A 20,295-nucleotide genomic window follows, 5' to 3' on the forward strand; every position below is an offset into this window, starting at 1 on the left:
ACAGCTTGCTTTCCTGTCTGCCCTTGTGTCTGTGCATACGGACATGCAAGCACATGCAAATACAAAGAAAGAAAACACAAGCGAGCAGCATCCCTCGCTCTGTAACTGTTAGGCCTAAGCTAATGATCACTGGAGAGTCACGGACTGCTTCAGTGTGTGTGTGTGTGTGTGTGCTGGGGCAGGGTGGTGACTGAACAGCAAAAAGTGACTGACAAGAGAGTCCATGAAAATCAGACGGAAGAAAAGAGAGGAAGGGGGAGAAAGAAAGGGAGGCCATAGAGGGAACTTGGACAAGGGTGCCATGTGAAAAGACACAAAGAGGGGGCATGAAATGGTGCCAACAGAGAAGAGGGGCATGAAAGAGGCAGAGTGAGAAAAAGAGGAAAAAGAGGAAGAAAGAAGAGAGAGCAAAACAGGAAAGGAACTTGGCACGCAATGAGAGCATAGCAGTGTGGCACTGAGTTCTCCCCACTAGTGGGCATGCCCGGACAGGCTGGCACCCTCTCAGAAGCTGCAAACAGGGTTTTTATAGTCTGGGCACTGCCGTGGTGGGGTGGCACTGCCAAACAGGCAGACAGGCAGGGAGGGAGGGGAGGGGGGAGGGGGAAGGGGGAGCCCTAAGGCCAGGGAAGGGTTTTTGAGCCAAGCCCACACTGTCAGCCAGCCCAACAAATCCCTGCCTTCATCAGAAAGATATGGTGAAAGTGGTAGAGAGAGGATGTCAGTCTTCTTGCCTGTTGATAAACTCCAAATGTTGAAAAGAGAGAGAAGGGCAGCACAACAAAGGTACAGCCTGAGGAAGAGTGGAAGACAGGAAAAAAGAGACCTCCTGAGCTGAGGGAGAGAAAGTGGAGAGCAGGAGGAGAAAGAAAGACTGGTTGGGCAGTGCCATGGAAGCCCCCCCCACCCCACCACCACCCTGACACCCCCCACCCCCCCTCAGAAGGCAGTGTGCCCTTGCCTTGGCCACCACACAAAGAGTCAGACTTTTCCTGACTCTTTCAGCCAACCCTGCTGCTTTCCGCCATTCCCTCATCCCTGCATCTCAGGTCAAAATATGGAAATCAATGTTGCCATTGTAGCTCAACTAGCTTAGCTACTGTTGTGGAGAAATAAGACACAAAGAGTTTTCCTTGGTGTGAAGCAAAAGGAAAGAGATACTGTCTGACTGAGACAAAAATCTAAAGCATTACAGTCCGTCTGTCTTCTGGCTGTCTTTGCTCGTATCTGAGCCTGTGACCTTTTAAGGCATGCTTAGACTGAGTAACCCTGTGCTCGCCTGCAACTCTCATATCAGATGACCTGAGACAACAGGACAGGAAGACTGTGTGCGTGTGAGTGTGTGTGCACTGGGGGGGCAGAGGTAGTATTGGCAGGCGCTAATCACCATATGAGATGGGGGAGAGTTTGGGTTCCCTTCAGACATGAGTGGGCCCATTCAGGATGGCCAGTCAATGGGAACTCAATCTGGCCGAGCAGATCCAACAGAGCGTTGCGCCCCAGCTAGCTGAGAGATTTAAGCCAGTCCAATAAACAGGGACTTTAACATGAGAAGGGAGAGAGAGAGAGAGACAGCGAGAGAGAGAGAGTGAGAGCGACAGAGAAAGAAGGGGAGGAAGGAGTAAATGAGTGGGAAACAGGAAAGGAAATGAGAAAGGAAAAAGAAGGTATGTGCAAAGGAAAAAAGAGGAAAAAGGTGTATGAGATGAAAGGAGTCACGTATTGGACATAGGCAACAGTAAATCCTCTAAAGTGGTGAGGGGAGAAGAGAAGGAGAGTCAAAGTCGCTTTTAATTGTGCTGAAATTAAAGGAGGTAGCTGACTACTAATCCTTGCCCAGTGATTGGAGTCATTTTCCACCTGGATTAGATGGCACTGGCTTATTTGGCCAGACTTCATTATTTGATTTCAGTCAGCTTATACCCCCTGAGTACAAAAATGTGTGTGTTCTTACACAGAGAGCATGGATTTCTATCGAGCAGTAGACTAAAGTCTATGTAAAGTACACCTAATCACCAAACAGTGAGCCAGAGAGAGGCAAAGTCAAGAGACGGAGGAGATGGAGAGCGGAGTGTCAACGTACCGTGCTCGACTCGCGTTCTTTCACCAGAGGAATTGCCAGGGGGGAGTGAAAAGATGATGGGCCAGGAGAGAGAAAAGCAAAACACTAATTATTATGGATGTCACCACCACTCAGCAATCTCATCAGATAAGAGCAATAAAATTGTTATTCAGCTAAAAACATACTTGGATAAATGCAACTCTGCATTATTAACTTATAATAGCAGCTACAAGAAGTTGTAATATTGCATCTGCCCAAAATTACCACCCGCCAAGAAAATGCCGGTAAAATTTGTCTTTTGGCAGATAAATCAGTATGGGTCACCTGCCACACTGGCCAGTAACTTTGAGACAATAACATTTGAGTGGCTCAGTTATATCTTTTCTGTTCTCAAACTAAACTTCTGCAAATTTTTCCTCCTATTTCCCCGCTGCCTGGATGGTTAACTAGCCTCATGTTACATTTATATTTGTCTGATGTTGTATTATTCCCATGTGTTGACTGCAGTGTGTGTGGCAGGCTGTGCTCCTCACCTCTGTGCTCCAGGTCGTGGTGGTTCTTCTCGTCCTTGACGGGCAGGTGGGCCTGGCTGCCCAGGGCGCCCAGCGCCAACAGGCCGGAGCCTGCGCCCGTCACGGGGGGGATGCCGGGGGGCTGCAGGCCTGAGGGGTGGGGGGGCAGCTGGACGGGGGGGCCGTGGGCCGCATGAGAGAGGTGCTGGGCCTGGAGCTGCTGCTGCTATAAGGAATGGAGAGAGACAGGAGACAAGACATAGGACAAGTGGGTCGGCTGGGAAGTGAATCCATGGATGACCAGGCTCTTGCATTAGGGCTTTCTCAGGACACAACATTTAGCTCAAGGCCAAACCATTTATTCATAATAGCAAGCTGACACTGACTGCCAAATAGTTGAGTAAGCTCATTGACTGGCTGGGAAAAGAGATTCTGTACATTGGTATAAATACATGCACGTCATCTGGCAGAAAGAGATGGATAATTGAAATAGTCGACTAAGCGTATGTGATTCATTCCCAAAATTAATATATACTTAAATGCTTTATTATTATTACTTTATGCCCCAGTCTCCAAGTCTTTAGCATTTGGCTACGTAAATACGCTGTGTATTCAGTTTTTACTTACTTGCATTTTTACGAGGAGGCATAAGTTATGAGGAGGCAACATGTCACGCTGTAACGAGTTACTACATTCTAGCTGATTTATCACATTGATTAATGGAAATACCAGTAATTTTAAATTTGAGTGAGGCCAGAGTGCGTGGTAAAGCCGACTGGGAAGGCTGCAGCGGACAGATGAGTGGCAAACCCAAGCTACACAATATAAGCACCGACTCGTGGGGTTTGTTGCATAAATTTGACTTTCATTGGGAAGAATGGCAAAACATGTCAGCGCTCTGCGAAAGTTTGCACCGTAATGAGCTACAATGTTGTACCTCTCTGAGAAAGCCAATACATTGTGGTTTGATAACAACCTTTTATTTCTTGTAATGATGGGTTCGTTTGAAAATAAAAAAAGGTCCATACATTTGCTAATCAGTGCCTCACAGGTTTATACAACAGACATGCTGCTCCCTTCATATTATGCTCTTTAATTATTACGTTAGTTACAGTATTGCTGCACATTAACAGCACGGACACTACACTTGTCACATAAAGGTCACATACCACCGACAGGAAACAATTAGCAATTAGTAAAGCAACTGCAACAACCAAACAACTGTAGTTGACAGTCACTCAACAACATGCCCGCTCTGGCCAACTGAAATGATACCAAGCATTTTTGCTCACTCCCACTCCCAAACAGCTGTGCTTCAATCATCCTCGGGATAGGCAGGGAGTTAAAAATCAATACACTAGAAAACCTCAAAACCTTTCAACACCTTTCAACACTCCGGAAAGCCAAGCAAGCATACCCACTCCTCCAGCAAAATGCCGTTAAGCACAGACACAGTAGAGAACACACACGCGCGCGCGCACACACACACCTCCCAAGAGGCCGTGGCCGTCTGTGTGAGAGAGACAGTCAGGCAGGGGAGTGAGTAGATGGACAGGAGTTAAATAGCCACTCAGGCAAGAGGGAAGCAAGTGCTTTAAAACAAGGTTAAATAACACTTAGCACATCCATCAACTGCCTCTTCAAAAAAACAAAAAAAACAACCTATTGCTATTCTGCCTGCTAGCTACAACTTCAATAACCTCAGCCATACATTCATTATAGAAAATGGAGAAACTAGACAAGGGTATATCTAAGGGCTGACTGCCTTTAAGGGTTTATTTAGCTTTATCCCTAAAAGAAAAGAACAACCAGCCATTACTCAGTCAGCTCATTATGTTGGGCTGGACCTGGAACCGTACAATGGATATAAGCAGCCGAGGGGCGGTATTGTTAATCGATATTATACTGGTGTGCTGAGCGGCCTATTTGTTGTGAAAAAGGAAAAGCGAGCAAAGGAAAAAAAGGAGGCAGCCAGAACAAGAAAAAGAGGGAGAGAGCGAGAATCAGAAAATAACAGGAGTATGAAAGAGAGAGCGAGCGAGGGATGGAGGCAGGGACGTCCCTATTGAGTGTGCCTAATGAGGAAAAGCGTGCAGGGATCATTATCAAGAAGCCTCATTAGCGAACCACGGCTGAGGAGAGGAGTGAGGAAAGACGAGGAAAGGGAGGGTTGAGGAGAGTGGTGGAGGGGGGTGATGGGGAGAGGGGGAGAAGAGAAAGGAAAAAAAAAAAAAAAAAAAATCAGAAAATAAATTGCTTCCAATTCAATATTCATGGATAAAGAGCTGGCTTCGTTTCACACTTATCTTTTTTCATTATGTGTAAATGCCGCCCCGGCTCAGGCAACTTCCACAGGAAACAGGCAATTAAAGTTAACTAGGCGAAGCTGGCTCCCCGCAGAACAGTACTGTCAGGTGGAACAAGCATCAACACCACCAGCACAAACCGGCTGGCAGACTAGCTAACAAGTCTGGCAATGATCGCCACATTACCTACCTATCCAGTGCTCTACAATAGCTTCTATAGCTCATCACATTTCCTGCAATGCTCGCCACAAAGCCCAGACTAAATTCTAAGCTGAAAATAGTCTTGATTGATTCAAGTATTGGGATAGGACTGAGACGCAGTAAAGGGGTTTCAGGTTAGGCTCTCTGATGGTGTCAGATAAAGAAATATAGAGCTGTCAAATTGCTATCTAGGTTCGGTCGATATCGCCTGCTCTTTCATCAAATCTGTGACAATCGAGGAAGGCAGACAAAGGAGAAGATGCCAAATATCCAGACACACCCAATTCATGCTTCGTCTCCAACAGGCGTCATCTCCCCTCACAAAAACACATGTAATGGCGGCGGCAAGCGATTCAAACACACTTGAACAACAGATTGTTTCTCTATTTTTCATCCCTCCCTCCAAACACTGACCATGAAGGCTGGGTAGACAGTATGTGGCTGCTGCTGCTGTTGAGTCAAAAGAGAGTAGAAGAGGAGAGAATCAGCCAGATGCCAATGCAAATGATATGCTAGCAAGCTGTAGGTGATGCTGAAAACAAAACAAAGAATGCTAACACTAAGCTAGCTGCATTAGCTACTGCTTGCTAAAGGTAAAGCTGGGTGTCTCAAGCTAGTATCCTGTTTTCATAACAACAACAAAAAATATATAATAATAAAACTTCAATGATATGAACAGTCCTTCAAAAGACCTCAAAGACAAAAGCCTAAAAAGCTAGGATAAAAAAAACAAACAGGATAGGTCCATCTATGTAACATCCTGAAACACTGAGATACTTCTCTGTACAGTATGTAAACATTACCTGTCTGCTGCTGAATGTGTAGATGTTGTAAAGCCAAGCCATGTGTCACTGTAGGCAAACCTACACTATTCTGAAAGGGCTACATACTCAAACTAGATGGAAATTTTACCCTCTAAAATAAATGAAATATGCAAACCCAAATAAAACATGCAAAGTTGGCAGGGAGGAGATTGTTGTTAGCAAATGAACCAGGACTACAGAAAAAACAAAACCAGGCATTGTATTGTTTTACGTTGTGTGTCCTGCAGATTAGCATTTACATAAGGGTTTGCCGTGATAGATAAGCAATACACCAGCTGTAACTGACTTGTTAACCATTATCAGAGTACAATCTTGCACTATGTTGAAATTATGGAAATGAGGGTAGAGCTATGGAAATGAGACAGCACCTATGACACTTGCCAAATCAAACTCAATCTTATGAACCCTCTGGCTGGAACCTGTGCCTGAAACTGTAGTTCAAAGGACAGCTCCGTCATTTTAGACAGGAAGCATTATGGGGGGGGGGGGTCTATTTTGCAGCTATGCCTTAGCTTATCAGCACCTTTAACACAAACTAATTCACTTGGGCTTTAGGGGACTTGTTTTTTTAAAAGGTCAAACATTATGAAAACATAATGTGTTAACATTTTTAACAAAATGCAAACTACCAACGTGGTTAGGGAGTGGAAGCTCTAGTGAAATGAGGTCACCTCCAGCAAGGGGGGGCAGATTAGAAAGTTTATATTGCTTCACGTAAGACTGACACACACCGCCCCAGGTGGCCCCTGTGTGTGGGTGGGTGTATGTGTGCACGCACACTCAATCTATTTTCTAATCTAACTGCTGTAGCAGACTGCCAGAGCCTGTTGGTCTCTGAATATCATTGGAACTTTAATGACAAGACACCCCCCACCACTCCCTCACTCACACTAGGGAAACATGGAGATTGATCACCTGCCATGTCTTCGTCCAACTAATTAAAGACTGTTTTCCTGTATGTGTGTGCGCATGTGTGTGTGTGCGTGTGTTCTGGCAAAGCTGTTGGGCTGGTGGCCCTGCCCTCTCTTAATGGAGGAAGGGGACGGGTCACTCCTGCGGTGGACAGTCTCACTGAGCTGGTTGGTCGGTTGAAAACAGAGGAGAGAGGAAGCAATTACCTTGAAAACAGGGGGTTGTGCTCCTGGCTCATTTACCTTAATCGAATTTCGATATCTGCCTCTCATTAGACTCGACCCCTACTACTGGGACTAGCTAACCGCTGACTAACCTCTGCTACAGAGGGCTAATCAAAAGGGTCAGTTATCCATCTGGGCCCAGGCAGGCTATTAAAAACCAGCTAGCCTTCTAGTTTTTAAATAAGAGCAGATGGAGATGTTCTGCGAGAGTGGGAAACCAAATCACTAAAAAGTCTACTTGGCCATAGGGTGGACTGTGAGGGGCAAGGAGGCTGGGCCTTCAGGGTTGTGTCTGTAATTAAAGGTCAATAACTGTTAGGCTTTTGAAGTGCCCTCCTTTGCTCTATGGCAGTTTACACAGCTTCAAAGGCTCTAAATCCGTTCTAATTGTATCAGTCAGAAGAAAATATACGTTTTAACACTACTAAGGATAAAAAAATAATAACTTGTTAAAGACCTCGGGTTTTCCCAGACCAAAAAGCCCACTGAGGAATAACACTGGACCAGACGTAAATCCTTTAGCCACAACACCTTACAAATGTTCAGTATCCGCTAAGTCCATACTGCTCTAATCTCTGTTCCAATCACAATGCGTGTCCTGTTCTGACCGGTCTAATTCCTTCTGCTATTGGGTCAGAGGTAGGGGCAAGCCTGTTGGCTGGAACCTCTTATCCAATTAAAGTCCAGCCAAAGTGAAACCTGAGACAAACACCATGATCTGATCATAGCCTTGCCAATGTTATATCAGATGTTCTGAGACTGCCTACACTGCCTAAGACGAGAAAATCACTCAGTCAGAGCAGAGCTGAACTGTGAGGGACTGCACACCGAGTGCAGACAAGTCATGGTAACCAAGACAATCAGAGAAATTAAAGCGGTGAACATGATATTGACAGTGCATTACAAACATTGTGAATTCAAATTAAAAAAACACATAATAAACCACTGGGGACAGGGGCAATCCTGCACAAGGGAAGGGGAGATGGCATTGGCAGTAAGTATGAAGGCCAAAATACTCACAAGAACTAAAGACAGGAGGAAGAAAATGAAGGTGATTAATACGCTAAGATATTCTCGCTCCCTTTTCATCCCTATTCCTCCTCCTGAATCCATTGCCCTTCCTCAGGCAAACGTCAACACGCAAACTGAATGACTTAACCCAACACCTGAACACCTCAGCTGAGGCATATTAAGGTGAAGTAGATCCATAGTCATAATGTAGCACATGAATAGCCTATATGTCTGTATTTTAGTGCCGGTCCCCCTCTGTGTATGCAGGTTTGCCCCTGGCCTGAGGTCAAATGAGAAGAAGAGGGGTATACACACGGTGAGAGGCAGATTGGGAAGTCCACGTACCCCGATGATGGCATTCAGCTCAGTCATAGTCACCTGCTTAGCCCGCTCAACAGCCTGGGCCACCTGCTGTTGATGCTACAACACACAAACACAAACATTAGATTACTGATGGAAAGGAAACGAATTGTTTCAAAAGACTGAAATAAGCTGTCATCCTGTCTTGAGCTGTCGGTTGATCTTGGTCTATGCAATTTAGCCTAAGGAAATATACCCATCCTCCATAGTGTTCAACTATCTCATAGTACAATGGCCCAATATACTCTACGTCCCTCTCAGCTACAACCATACTGTCCACCACGTATGAATGCACATAGCATGAATGCTGGTAGTATATTTGTAGAGTGACAGGTTATGTACAGTATGCATGTACTGTATGTCTTGTGCTGTTTGAGAGGCCCGTGTGTCAGTGTGTACTTGGGTTACTATAGTACTTTAGCTGTTGATATTTCCCTCCACCGTCACTAACACCACCAAGACAATTCCTGTGCATTGACTGTACTTGGTGAATAAGATGATTTTCAGTTTCGATCCGGCTTCAAAACGCTGCCAGCTGGGGTGACACTCACCTCTTGTGACAAGAAGGGCATGATCTGAGCCAGGATTGCGTTGAGACGTTTGGCAATCTCAGTCTGCAAGGAAAGAGAGAGAAAATATTAGAATGGTAGACTTTGGATATATACCATGCCAAGGGTACCTCTAGAAATTAAGTAGCTAGACTACTTGGACACAATAGATATAAACAAAACTATGTGCATCTGTGCAAACACACGCACACACACATCATTGCCAAGTCCATCTGGAAAGACCATGTATTTCTTAACTAAATGGGAACCGCCTTAGAACAAATTTGGTTCGCCCTCTCTCCTGCCTCCATTAGACTGGGCCCTTATTTCATTAGGAGGCTGAAATATGCTAATACCATCTGGCTGGAGAGACCCTAACGAGGGCCATACTTCATAATTACGGCTCAGAGAGAGGGGGGTGGGGCAGGCCGGAGATATAAAGCAGACAGGTTAACTCACTGGCCCTATCTATCAGAGGCATCATTGGTATCGACCAAGGAATATTAGCTGGGAGAGTAAGATGATACTGCGGGGCTAGTCTTGCATAGAGCACTTTACAGTGCTGCGTTTGGACAAATGGATATGCTGTGCCGCCCGCCTACAGCACTTGAATGTCCCAAGACATCCCGCCCAAACCCATTTCCTTTTTAAAATCTCTAGTTTCCGCAGAGAGAGAGAGAGAAAGGAGGGGGAGGAGGAGAGGGACACAGAAGTAGAGAGAGAATAAAGGAGAGAGAGTAAACTGGAGGGGGGAAGAACGGATGGCGAAGTGAAAACCTCTGATTTGACACGAAGGTAATGTGGTTTGACTGAAGCGGGGGAGGTGAACTAATTGATTCTGAGGGATTAGGGGTGGATGGCCCAGCAGGTGTGTATGGGGTGAAGGGGTCTTTCCCGCCGTTTTTTTTTTTATGCTGGTGCATTCCACTCATTTTCTCCCTTAACCTTGTTTGACTGTGAAAGGGAGAGAGGGGAGGGGAGGGGAGGGGAGGGGAGGAGGAAGAAGGTAGAAACGAGGACAGGAGGTGCCACTGGCCTTTGGCACAACTATGGTGTCACTCTTTTCAGTTTGGAGAGGAGAGACAGGGAAAGAGGGAAAGAGGAGGGGAGGAGGGGGGGGGGGGGGGGGGGAGACCTTTGCTGGCCTGTCAGGAATTATCTCCCAACCCCCTGTCTGACCTTAGGCCCACTGTGCTTCCTCTCTCTCCATCCAGCCTCCATCACACCCCTCCCTACTAATCTCCCCAACTCTCCCCTGTGCCCTCCCTCCCTCCCTCCCTCCTACTCGCTCTCATCTTCCCCCTCTTTCTGTTGCTGGGGCAACGCTATCTGGCGCGGCTGATCGTTATGTAAATTGGGCCGGGGCCCCTGACCAGAACAGCCTGTAAAATCATATTAGGCGCACAGAGGCAGGTCATTAAATTGAATTTTCGGCCTGTCGATCTGATCGGCACGGGAAATTAATGAGGGATAACTGGGAGTGGGGCGGTGGGGGGTGAAGGAGTGGGGGGGGTCAGGGTTTGTAGAGAGAGACAGACAGCGCTGGGGGGGGGGGGGGGGCTGGGGGGGTCTGACACAGAGAGAGAAGGGGGGTAGCTCTATGGAGACTCATAAGCCATGATCATTAGCGGGGGCTAGATACAATGACACACAGAAGGATTAGAGTGTTTCAATATCACACCACTCCTCTGGAAATGGCTGCAAGGGGAGCAACATGGGGCTTGTAGGAAACAGCGGTATGCCTATACACTCGACTATTATAGCACCAATAACACAAAACCCACACCGTAAACTAATGAAAAGCAAAAGAACACTATGAAAGGCATTCATCTGCCATGTTTCCACAATTAATCACCACTCCAAAGTCATTATTTAAAACAAAAAACATGCATGGAATTTAGGTGCACTCGGCCTTTTGTACTGTATCGTTTAGTGTGCTGTGGTAACACACACACACACACACACACACACACAAGATCACACGCAGATTCCTTTCAAAGGTTCATTCTGAAAGGCGAGCTGGAACGCCAGGTGCTTGGACAGCTGAGACCCCTCTGGGCTGCGCTCGGGGTTTTTTAAGGTTAAATGTTCCCAAACCCCTGGCTTCCCTGAAAATTTACCCCAGAGTTAAAAGATTGATTTGGAGCCAGGAAATCAAACAATGGCGCAGACTTCCCTTGCATCCCTTTTGTTTTGCTTTTGTGGCCTAATTATCGGCCATGCTGATTCACATGACCGTATATTTTGCCCGTCATATCTCGGCTAGAATTCAAGAGAACATTATGCCAAACGTCATGACTCACACATGTCAACCTGGAGAACGTAAACCCCCCATACCAGACTAACCAACTGAGCCGCTGGGTTTATCAGCTACATCTCATCCTTGCTTTTCAAATGTAGTCATTCCACTCTGTTCTGACACATTCAAGTTTATACTTGTTTAGGAGGGTGAATAGAAGCTCAGGAAATGGACCTATGCCTTATTTACACGACATTTTGACAGCCATGTTGAAGGCAAAAAAAGAAATCCTGAAAATACATCACATCCAATGACTCGCAGCACTCTTAAATGACTTCCACTTTCCTTTGGAGGCACTATTTTCCCAGAGTGCTTTTAGCTGCAGAGACAGGCGCTGGAAATAAGAGTTTATTGTCACTTAAAGCCACAGAAAACAGAAGCCCTTGAGCCGGCAGAGGCTTTTCACTGCAGCTCCACAATTACAGGTACTCAGGGTTGTCTAGTAGCGCCAGCGCTTGGAGAGGCTCTCTCTCCATTGCGTCCCCCTGTCAATGGTGCGTTGAAAGCCATTTGGCTGTTTGTCGCTCCAGGCATTAGCCCCCGAGTGGAGAGGAGAGTCTCTGACGAGGATTCAATTGGCGAGGAAAACAAGTGGCATATGATGGGGAGAGAAAGAGATGGCTGTTTGGGAATTATCTTCTCAGCCAGAGCAGAGGAAGGAAAAGGCACTAAGAGGTATCTCGTTCATTACAAATGTATGAAGAATATGTTGCACATGCACATATACTGTATCTATTTTGAGCTTAAACACAAAGAACTAAGCCCACACCTTTTTCTGTAGCGAGGCACACTTAAATGGGCCATTTTCCGACAAATTACATCCAATTTCATTAAGGTTGGAACCACCGTGTAGACAATATTTTCCATAACTCTCCTCTTAAGGTACGCTATGGAGATGTAGAGATACATAAAAAAGCCTTTTCTTCCATTTCACCACATCAGCACTACGACACACAAAACCATCATCAGCTGGTTGAGTAAACACACACCCAAACACTAATTATGTAGCACCTTCTACCAGCACTCCTTGCCTGGCTATCATAATGAAGCATGTTTCACAGCCTCTAGTAACCTCGTCAACCTCCCTTGAGTGTGTGTGTGTGTGTGTGTGTGTTCTCCTAGTCAGTTTGTTTTGGCTTAGAGACAAGTCGGCCATCATCACCTTGGCAAATAATTCCAGGAATCCTGTATAAATTATTCATTTGCACAAGCTCTCCGTCTCTCTCCCTCTGCTCCTCCTTTCACCCTCTTCCTCAATCCAGGAAACAGACACGACTCTCCTTGATAAACCACTTTCCCTCTCTTTACTCCATTCACACACTCGCTCTGGACAGTATGAAACCTTGTTATCAACAAGTGGGGTGAAGAAATGGATACACACACACATAAAATGGACACCTAAAAACAAAACAGCAAAAAACTGGGTATTGGATGCAATTATCCAAGCTGGCTATACAGGTGAAAAATGGCAAGGAGAGAGGAATTGGTAATTGTTTTCTATTTATGTGTCGTTAGGTCATTGAATTTTCTAACTTGAGTACATTGTGTAAATAAATCGGCGTTTTGTCAGCCAGCCTTTCCAGTATGATAGTTTCTCTCAGGAGAGAGCCGAAATCAAAACATAGGCAGGATGTGAAGATTGAAACTAAGGTTACAACAGAGACAAACAGGGACCGAGTCAGAACAGAGGTAGTGAATAACAGAGTAACCCCCCCACACACACACACACAAAATCTCTCACCACGAGTCAGCGGGGCACGTTGCTGAGGCAGCCTAATGAGCTGCGCTAATTAAAATCACTTATTGACAGCAAGCGAGGGTGATTACCTCCGCCCTGCACTCTTTGCCATCATAAGAGACGCTGTCAAAACAAATCACCCCCCTGGCAGCCACAGAGATCCCCTCGCTAGCAACCACTCAGCTCATCAGTAGGGCAGGGGAATCTGTGTGTCTATTAGACCTTGAATTACTCTGTGTGTGTGTGTGTGCATAAAAAGACAACGGGTATTACCATGTAAGGGATATGAGTATTTATTTATATGTGCATATGTGTCCGCTCATCCTCCTGCTTTTCAACCCAGCTTTGTAGCTCTCCAGAGGCAACGACACAAAGTGAGTTTACCATGTTTTCTCCACTACGCAATAAATCTTCAACACAAGGGAAGTAATATGCCTGCCTGCATCCAATAATCCAGCCCTCCCTCCCTTCCTTCCAATAACGGGGACAGCCAAAGGCTGTCTGTTTACCTCTCGCTGATGTCATCACAAACACCCGTTCACCAGGGATGGGAGAAGGGGAGGGGAGGGGAGGTGGAGGGAATCATGCATTATTCACAGCCCTCCGTCGACTCCATCGGGCTTATTGATAAACAAAGGAGATGCACGGGAGAAGACCAGTCGATTAGCCCGTTTGCCCCGGGGTCCCTCCCTCCCTTCCTGTCTCCTTCTCTCTCTTTCTTTTCCTTGTACTGTCCACTCCCCCACCCACCCACCCACCCACTCACCACCAGCAGCACCCGCCCCCACCCCGCATTGCTTCAACCTCCCTGTTAGTGATAAGTGCCCGACAGGAACCGCTCAAAAATGGGGAGGGGGTGAGAGGCAGCAAGCTCCTTGATAAACAGAAACACACCTAGTTAGCACACACACTCAGCATCCATTCACACACACCCACACCCACACACGCCGTGCCTACACAAAACGTCTACGCCTGATGAATTGTGCAGCGCGCGGCTCTTCAAACTGGGCCACCCTCCCGCCGATGCCATTAACCTTCTAGATCTGAGGGCCATGAAGCCTCCACCCCACCTCTCTTCATCTCTGCCCCTCCTCCCTGACGCACACCCATTCCTCATACATCATATCACACAGCTAATGACACGAGGGCCATCATTCACATCACACCATTGGAGGGGGTGGGGGGTCGGGTGGGTGGATAGAGGAGGGGGAAGCAATGAAGAGACATAAGGGCACAGGGGAGGAGGCGGAAAAGAATTGAAGAGGCAAAGGTGGCTGATGGAAATATAGGAAGACAGAAGACAGTTTATGACGAGAGGAAAATGGAAATCTAAGGGTAGAAAGATAAAAGAGGGGCTTCTAAAAAGCATCCTGAGACTAAGCTAATCTTTTTTTCCCCCTTGTAAGTCAATAGAATAAAAGATTATGTTGAGTCCTGTTAACACAAATGAAAATGTGGCTTATACATCTGGCTTTGGTGAGATCTTTAGCCGAACAGAGTCGTTTTACAGTGTAAACAAGTGGAATCTGGCTGTTTTGTGATACTCTATTGATCCCCGAAGAGGAGAGTCTTTTTTCGCTTGCTCCCTTCTACAGGGACTCAGAGACTGAGTCAGCTACAGAATAGCGTCACTGGAGCCGGGAGGGATTCAGTGTCTTGCTCAAGGACACTTCAGCAGGGTGGATGGATTCTTGCCTTTCGGTAGAATAACAGTCTCCCCAAACACTATGCCACCCTGCTGCCCAAACTCAGGACACAGCAGGATCAAGCTAGAGTTTTACGGGTTTACAGGACAAAAAAAAACTAAATAACCACTTCCGCTACAGCTCTATTGGAAGCCTAATGTGAAAACCCACCGGCATATATAGGGCTAAGATGCTTTTAGCGTAACCGGCGCTCTATCCTCCAATGCCTCCACTCTATTGAAACGGCTCCTCGGGCAGTGTGGATGGAACTGCTGATATTTTAGCCCTATTCATCCCCAGTCAAGTCTTTCCACTGCAGTGTGATGCCCAGTGCTGGGTGGCAGCTGAACTAATGAGCTTTTAGCCTGGCTGGCACTGGGGAGGCAGACTGAGCAGGACTCCGCTCTAGACGTGTGCATGCACACGCACACGCACTCAATAGTGCAGGCATATGCGCGCACAGACACACACACACACACACAGAAGGACAAACCACACAAAAACACATCCTCTCAGACTGTCTGCCAAATACTTCACTTTAATCTTATCAAACCATCCCCATCAGGCAGTGTGCCCTTCGTGTTGTTTAGCCTGTCAGCATTTTCACTGCAGGAAGTCAGTATGTGTGTGCCTCCTGAAGGCATTTCAGGATGAGGGTAGAAACTAAGGTCAGGTGTGTGTATACATGTTTGTGTCTGTGTGTGTGTGTGTGTGTGTGTGTGTGTGTATGCATTCCTCAGTTATTGAAAAAAAAAATATTGTTTTGGCTTTACACAGACCGTCCCTGACATGGCTACATACCTGTTTGTGCATCTCAATGTTGAGTCCATAGGACATCTCATAGTACTGTAAAATAGAGAAGGAAAAACATTAATACATTAGAAATTTCACTGTACAACAATAATCTTAATTTACAAGACTTCCCAATAACACATCTTAATTTGTATACTGAATCAAAGATATAAGTAAACAGAGGCAAGACGATCTACACTCTTTCTTGCTTCTCTCCCTTTCTTTTGACCACTATATGGAGATTACTGAACAGCAAAAAACCATTAACATGTTACTGATTTACACTTCTCTACTCCAACAGCTCCACAGCTCTTTTTGTTTCTTTGTACTATATTACAGAGCCAAGAGTTAGTGCAGCAAGTATGTAAAGATGGTGGCCCCCTGGTTTGACATCATTACCTGAACTGTAAAGCATGCAAACGATAAAAGGCCGCCTGCCAATTTGGATACCGGGTGCAGCATATGGAGTGGGTCATGAAAACAGACTGACATCACCCCGAGAGGTTGACAACTTTATGCACTTGACCCTTCGCGGCCATAGCAGACAGACTGTTGGCCACTGTTCCCATTGACTTCTACTGAGCACTGCTAATCTTTGAATTCCAACGCTGTCCAGGAAGATATGGCTTCCAAAAACCAGGGACAAGGCTAGTACTACAATTAAAAACGACATTATCTACTGATAATAAAACCGACAGATATAAACTATAAACTATGTCATTTGTCTGTCTTGTTTATCGAACACACAGCTTCCATTTATTATAGCTACTCCCACCACCACCTTCTGGTTCCTCGAAGAGAAAATAATATTTAACAAACGTACTGCTGCGTTTGGTTAAAGTCAATCCTTCCATGTACAAACAAGATAAGCACGCGCATACACAAACTAAGAGTGTGCTCTTAGTTACATCACTTGTCAGATAAGGATTGACTTGGTTCTTTTTCCACACACACACACACACAGTGGCTTTTCTTGCATTAACAAGAACCTTTGAGTTGGATTGATGTTGCAGTAAAACAGTAAGCGCAGAGGCACGGATTCCTTTGTCTCCATTTGATCAGCGGGGAGCTTTGAACTGAATGCAAGATGTTTTAATTGCAGTGTTGGAGCAGTTTTACATTTAACCCTTTCACAGCACTGCAGCACTTTGATAGAAATCAAGCACCTGGGGGGGGGGGGGGGGGGGATCTCAGTCCACAAGTGTGGTTTACATCAAAAGGTAATACCGTTGGCTGACATTAGTATAACAAAGGCTAATATATATAACGACAAAGCGAAATGTCACACTCCAAATTTTCACTAAGTCACCTATTATCTGTCAAGACACACAAACCCTCCCCAACTCTAAGACTGAGCCTGGGTGTGTCAGAAGTGTCTGAAGGGCCCTACGGCTCACCTTGGGAGAGTTAAAAAAATAAAAATAAAACCTCCCAGAAACAATCTGATTCATGCACAAAGCCAGCAGACCAGTCATTAACCCCTAGTGGGTCATGGGGAAGGGTGGGTGTGTGAGGAAGAGGGAGGGGTGTGGGGGGGTCATAAAGGGGACCCCGGGGCCATGGGAGGGGAGGGAGGGGGCGTCACACCCCACAATCAATGGTAGAACATTTGACCCCTGCTGGAGTTTCAACTCCCCCACACCCTGCCCTTTCTTATCCAATCAAAACACAGGGGTGAGTCAACAATACTGAGCAGCGACAAATGCTAACATGGCCTTTGCAAAACACCAGGGCTGGCTGCACCACCTGTGATTGTTCACCTCAGGCTAAAAAGGAAGGATATGGCTTCAAATCAAATTCACAGCTACATGACGATTCCCCTTACCATGACATAGTGACGCTGCATCTCTGTCTTCTCGTTGGCCAGTTTATCGTACTCCACTTTAAGACTTTAAGGGGCGAGAGGAGGGGAAAATGTAATTAGGCTTAATTAGTAATGCTAAATTAATTCATGAAGAGGCATGATAGATGTTACATACTTATATTAAATCAATGTATTTATTAGGCTGATGTCTATTAAAACAAACAATGTCTTGACTAGGCTCAGGTCTTTTACACAGTTACAACTACAAGATTTAAAATGTATATTTTCATATATGCCACAAAAAAGCCAACTTTGCAGAGCATGTTATATCAATGTAGACCTAGTGCATGAAGCTACAAAATGGAACAAAACAGAGGCAGCTTCCTCTTCCTATTCTTTTCAGGAAGCCAACGCTATTTAGTCATTACCTGTGGTACTGGGCCTGCAGGAACTGAAATTCGTCTTTGATCCTGTCGCACGACTCTGCCACAGTGAACTTGAAACCAGGCTGTCCTGGCTGGTGAGGTGCCTGCAAATGCAAGGGTGGAAAAATATCAATGATACCACAGGTGTAAATGACGCGATCGCACCCTACAGTCTCATCGCTAGTCTCCCACTCTTTCCTTGTGAACTGGTTTGTTTTTTTTCTGGTGGTTTTGTCGGTGGCTCTTATTCCCCAGAGCCCTTCCTGCCTGGCGGTGAGAGGAGCCGCTTTCACTCAACGGCGTGTGCGATGGCAGAGGCGGGTCACTGCATCCTTCCTCAAAGTAATGTTACAGGGAAGGCAGGGAGAGGAGGATGATGATGATGATGGGGGCAGAGAAAAAAAAAAACATACCCCGCTGTGGGATTTCTATGCGTGCTGCGCAAAAAGGACAATTACCCCGGCAGCATCGCAAGAATGTAACTCCACTGCCCCGAGAAATGTAGTCAGTTTATAGCAGGAGGAGATGATCTGCTCTCATAACTTCTACCAAATGCTCTGACCCTGTTGCCAATAAACACGGTTCTCCCAGTTTCTCTGCTACCAGAGTGGAGCGCCTCAGCAGCACCATGCAGACCATAAATAGTAAGGTGGGGATCAGCAGCTCGCCTCTGACGAGCTAATTAGGCTACTTTGAAGGGTGGTGCGTTTGCATCAATTTACAAATAGTGACAAAGAGAGCTACTTACCGGATGCCGGCCTTGTGGATACATGTCGAGTCCTTTACACAAGGGAATTCGGTGTGATTTCTCCTTTTTCCCGTAATCCCAGTGAAGGTGCGGTAAATCACCGCCACCCCCTCCCCTGTACACGCAGGATGGCGGCGGACAAAGCCCTGTTCTCGGCTGTGAGGCGCACACTCCGACCCCGATCACTGGGTATATCACCTCGTCCTTGTCGGCCTATCCTTTGTACCTAAACAAACAGAAAACGGGGCATAGATAGCTGATGAGCCGAATTACTTATGCAGCAAGCGACTCGCACCTTAATTGTGATGTGAGAGGAATTAAGGCTTTATGAACTTAATCGGGGTGGTCTGATTTAGCCCTGACCTGCAGTTCCCTCGAAATCATCAAACAGTATTTTATTGTCAAGGTGGCTTTTTGCATTTTTTTCCCCAAAATATTTGTCTCTTTTTGCCAGAAAAGTATGTCGCCTCAATTTACACTACAGTGAAACAAACAAGAATGCCTGTCGAAGGCAACATTGTAACAAACGTGTTTGATCCAATGTATCAAATAGATTCCAAAGTTGATACTTTTGATCGCACCAGCGACGACGTGATGTTTTGTTTTTCGCGTAAAGCTAATGAGTAGTCTTCCGCAACGGGGAAAAAACAGACACAAGGGTTGTTTTGGTGGTCCGGAAGATCAGAAATACAAGGAGCTGCTGCTTTCAAAGTCGGCTGCCATAAAGCCACACCACCACCACCCGCCTTGTTAGCGGCTCTCTTCATGTCGCCCTTTTTACCTTTGTCTCGACTGATTCCTCCCCTCTCTTCTGCACAGGTAATATTTAGTATCCAGACAGAATGCTCACTATCCTTGACTTGTAACCGTCACCACAGAACGATATGGAAAAATGCCAGTCGCTGTTTTTCAGGGACTTCTTGTTGCCCCTTGCGAGTCCTCTGAAACCCCGGTGATCCTGGGGCGGAGAACGTCTCTCCGTCCGGTCGGACGTCGGAAACCCCTAGATTGGGACGAATTGTTGACCGCATACAACTTCAAAGAAAGCCGTTATTAGATCCGATGGTAGTACACAAATCTCCCGATAAGTCCAAAGATTAATTTTTCGCGAAAAAAGGGGTTAATTGTTGGAAATGTCGCTCGTTGTGAAATATACCGATAGCTTGCGTCGGGTTTACCCAGTTTCTCCGCCGCTCGCTGTACCACACACAGACTGTGCACTGACACGAGGACCCGACTGCCGAGAGAGGGCCTGCACAAACCAATTGGGTTCTCCGAAGGAGTTTAGCGGCGTGGGCCAATCACAGTACGATCTCCCCACGTGGGGTTTGCAAGACTCTGCTGATCTCATTGGACAGTGATATGTGACCTCACATGTTCGCCATTTTGGATCTGAGCTGACATTCAACAATGCATTCAACAACTTGTTCAAAACAAAGGTGATAATTCATATTTCCGTACATTGCAGGCGGTGGTTCAGCGTTTCGGATTTTCAGTATAGGCCGGGTGTTTTATCATCACAAGCATATCTATTTAAGACCAGTTTCAGCTGCAGTGGCCTGGTGTGAACAAGAAAGAATAGGCCTACTGTAATACACCATTTATAATCTACCTTACTTACATCGTTGTTAAAGCATTACGTTCTGGTCTGGGATATGCCTTAATGATATGCTTATAGGAACAGCTGTAAACCAAGGTTAGTCTATTGAATGTGACCTTGATGCTGTAAGTTTTGAAATAGAGAGGTCACACTAAGGACACTGCTCTCGTTTAGGTAGCGATGTAAAAGAAAAGAAATAAGCACAGTCCTGTTACTATGCGAAGAACAGGAAGAGCGCATATGA

The 20,295-nt window shown here is 46.0% G+C and overlaps 1 protein-coding gene across 6 annotated transcripts in view; it reads right to left on the minus strand.

Moving 5' to 3' along the window:
• Positions 1-19,641, minus strand: part of tle3b (TLE family member 3, transcriptional corepressor b) — a 31,460-nt gene extending 11,819 nt beyond the window's left edge. The window contains exons 1-10 of one of the 6 annotated variants that reach the window (XM_071915683.2): positions 19,233-19,641; positions 18,452-18,677; positions 17,707-17,807; positions 17,300-17,363; positions 15,484-15,528; positions 8,964-9,026; positions 8,398-8,472; positions 5,496-5,531; positions 2,596-2,797; positions 2,084-2,100 (exon numbers count right to left, since the gene is read on the minus strand). In XM_071915683.2, the coding sequence (XP_071771784.1) occupies positions 2,084-2,100; positions 2,596-2,797; positions 5,496-5,531; positions 8,398-8,472; positions 8,964-9,026; positions 15,484-15,528; positions 17,300-17,363; positions 17,707-17,807; positions 18,452-18,475 (627 nt within the window). In that variant the 5' untranslated portion in view covers positions 18,476-18,677; positions 19,233-19,641. Of the gene's footprint in view, positions 1-2,083; positions 2,101-2,595; positions 2,801-5,495; positions 5,532-8,367; positions 8,473-8,963; positions 9,027-15,483; positions 15,529-17,299; positions 17,364-17,706; positions 17,808-18,451; positions 18,678-19,232 lie in introns of all 6 variants that reach the window. The other 5 variants (XM_071915682.2, XM_078282843.1, XM_071915681.2 and 2 more) reach the window with 5 other exon arrangements.
• Positions 19,642-20,295: the final 654 nt, after the last annotated feature.

The sequence above is a fragment of the Centroberyx gerrardi genome, chromosome 1, assembly GCF_048128805.1.
Source record: "Centroberyx gerrardi isolate f3 chromosome 1, fCenGer3.hap1.cur.20231027, whole genome shotgun sequence".
NCBI lineage: Eukaryota > Metazoa > Chordata > Actinopteri > Beryciformes > Berycidae > Centroberyx > Centroberyx gerrardi.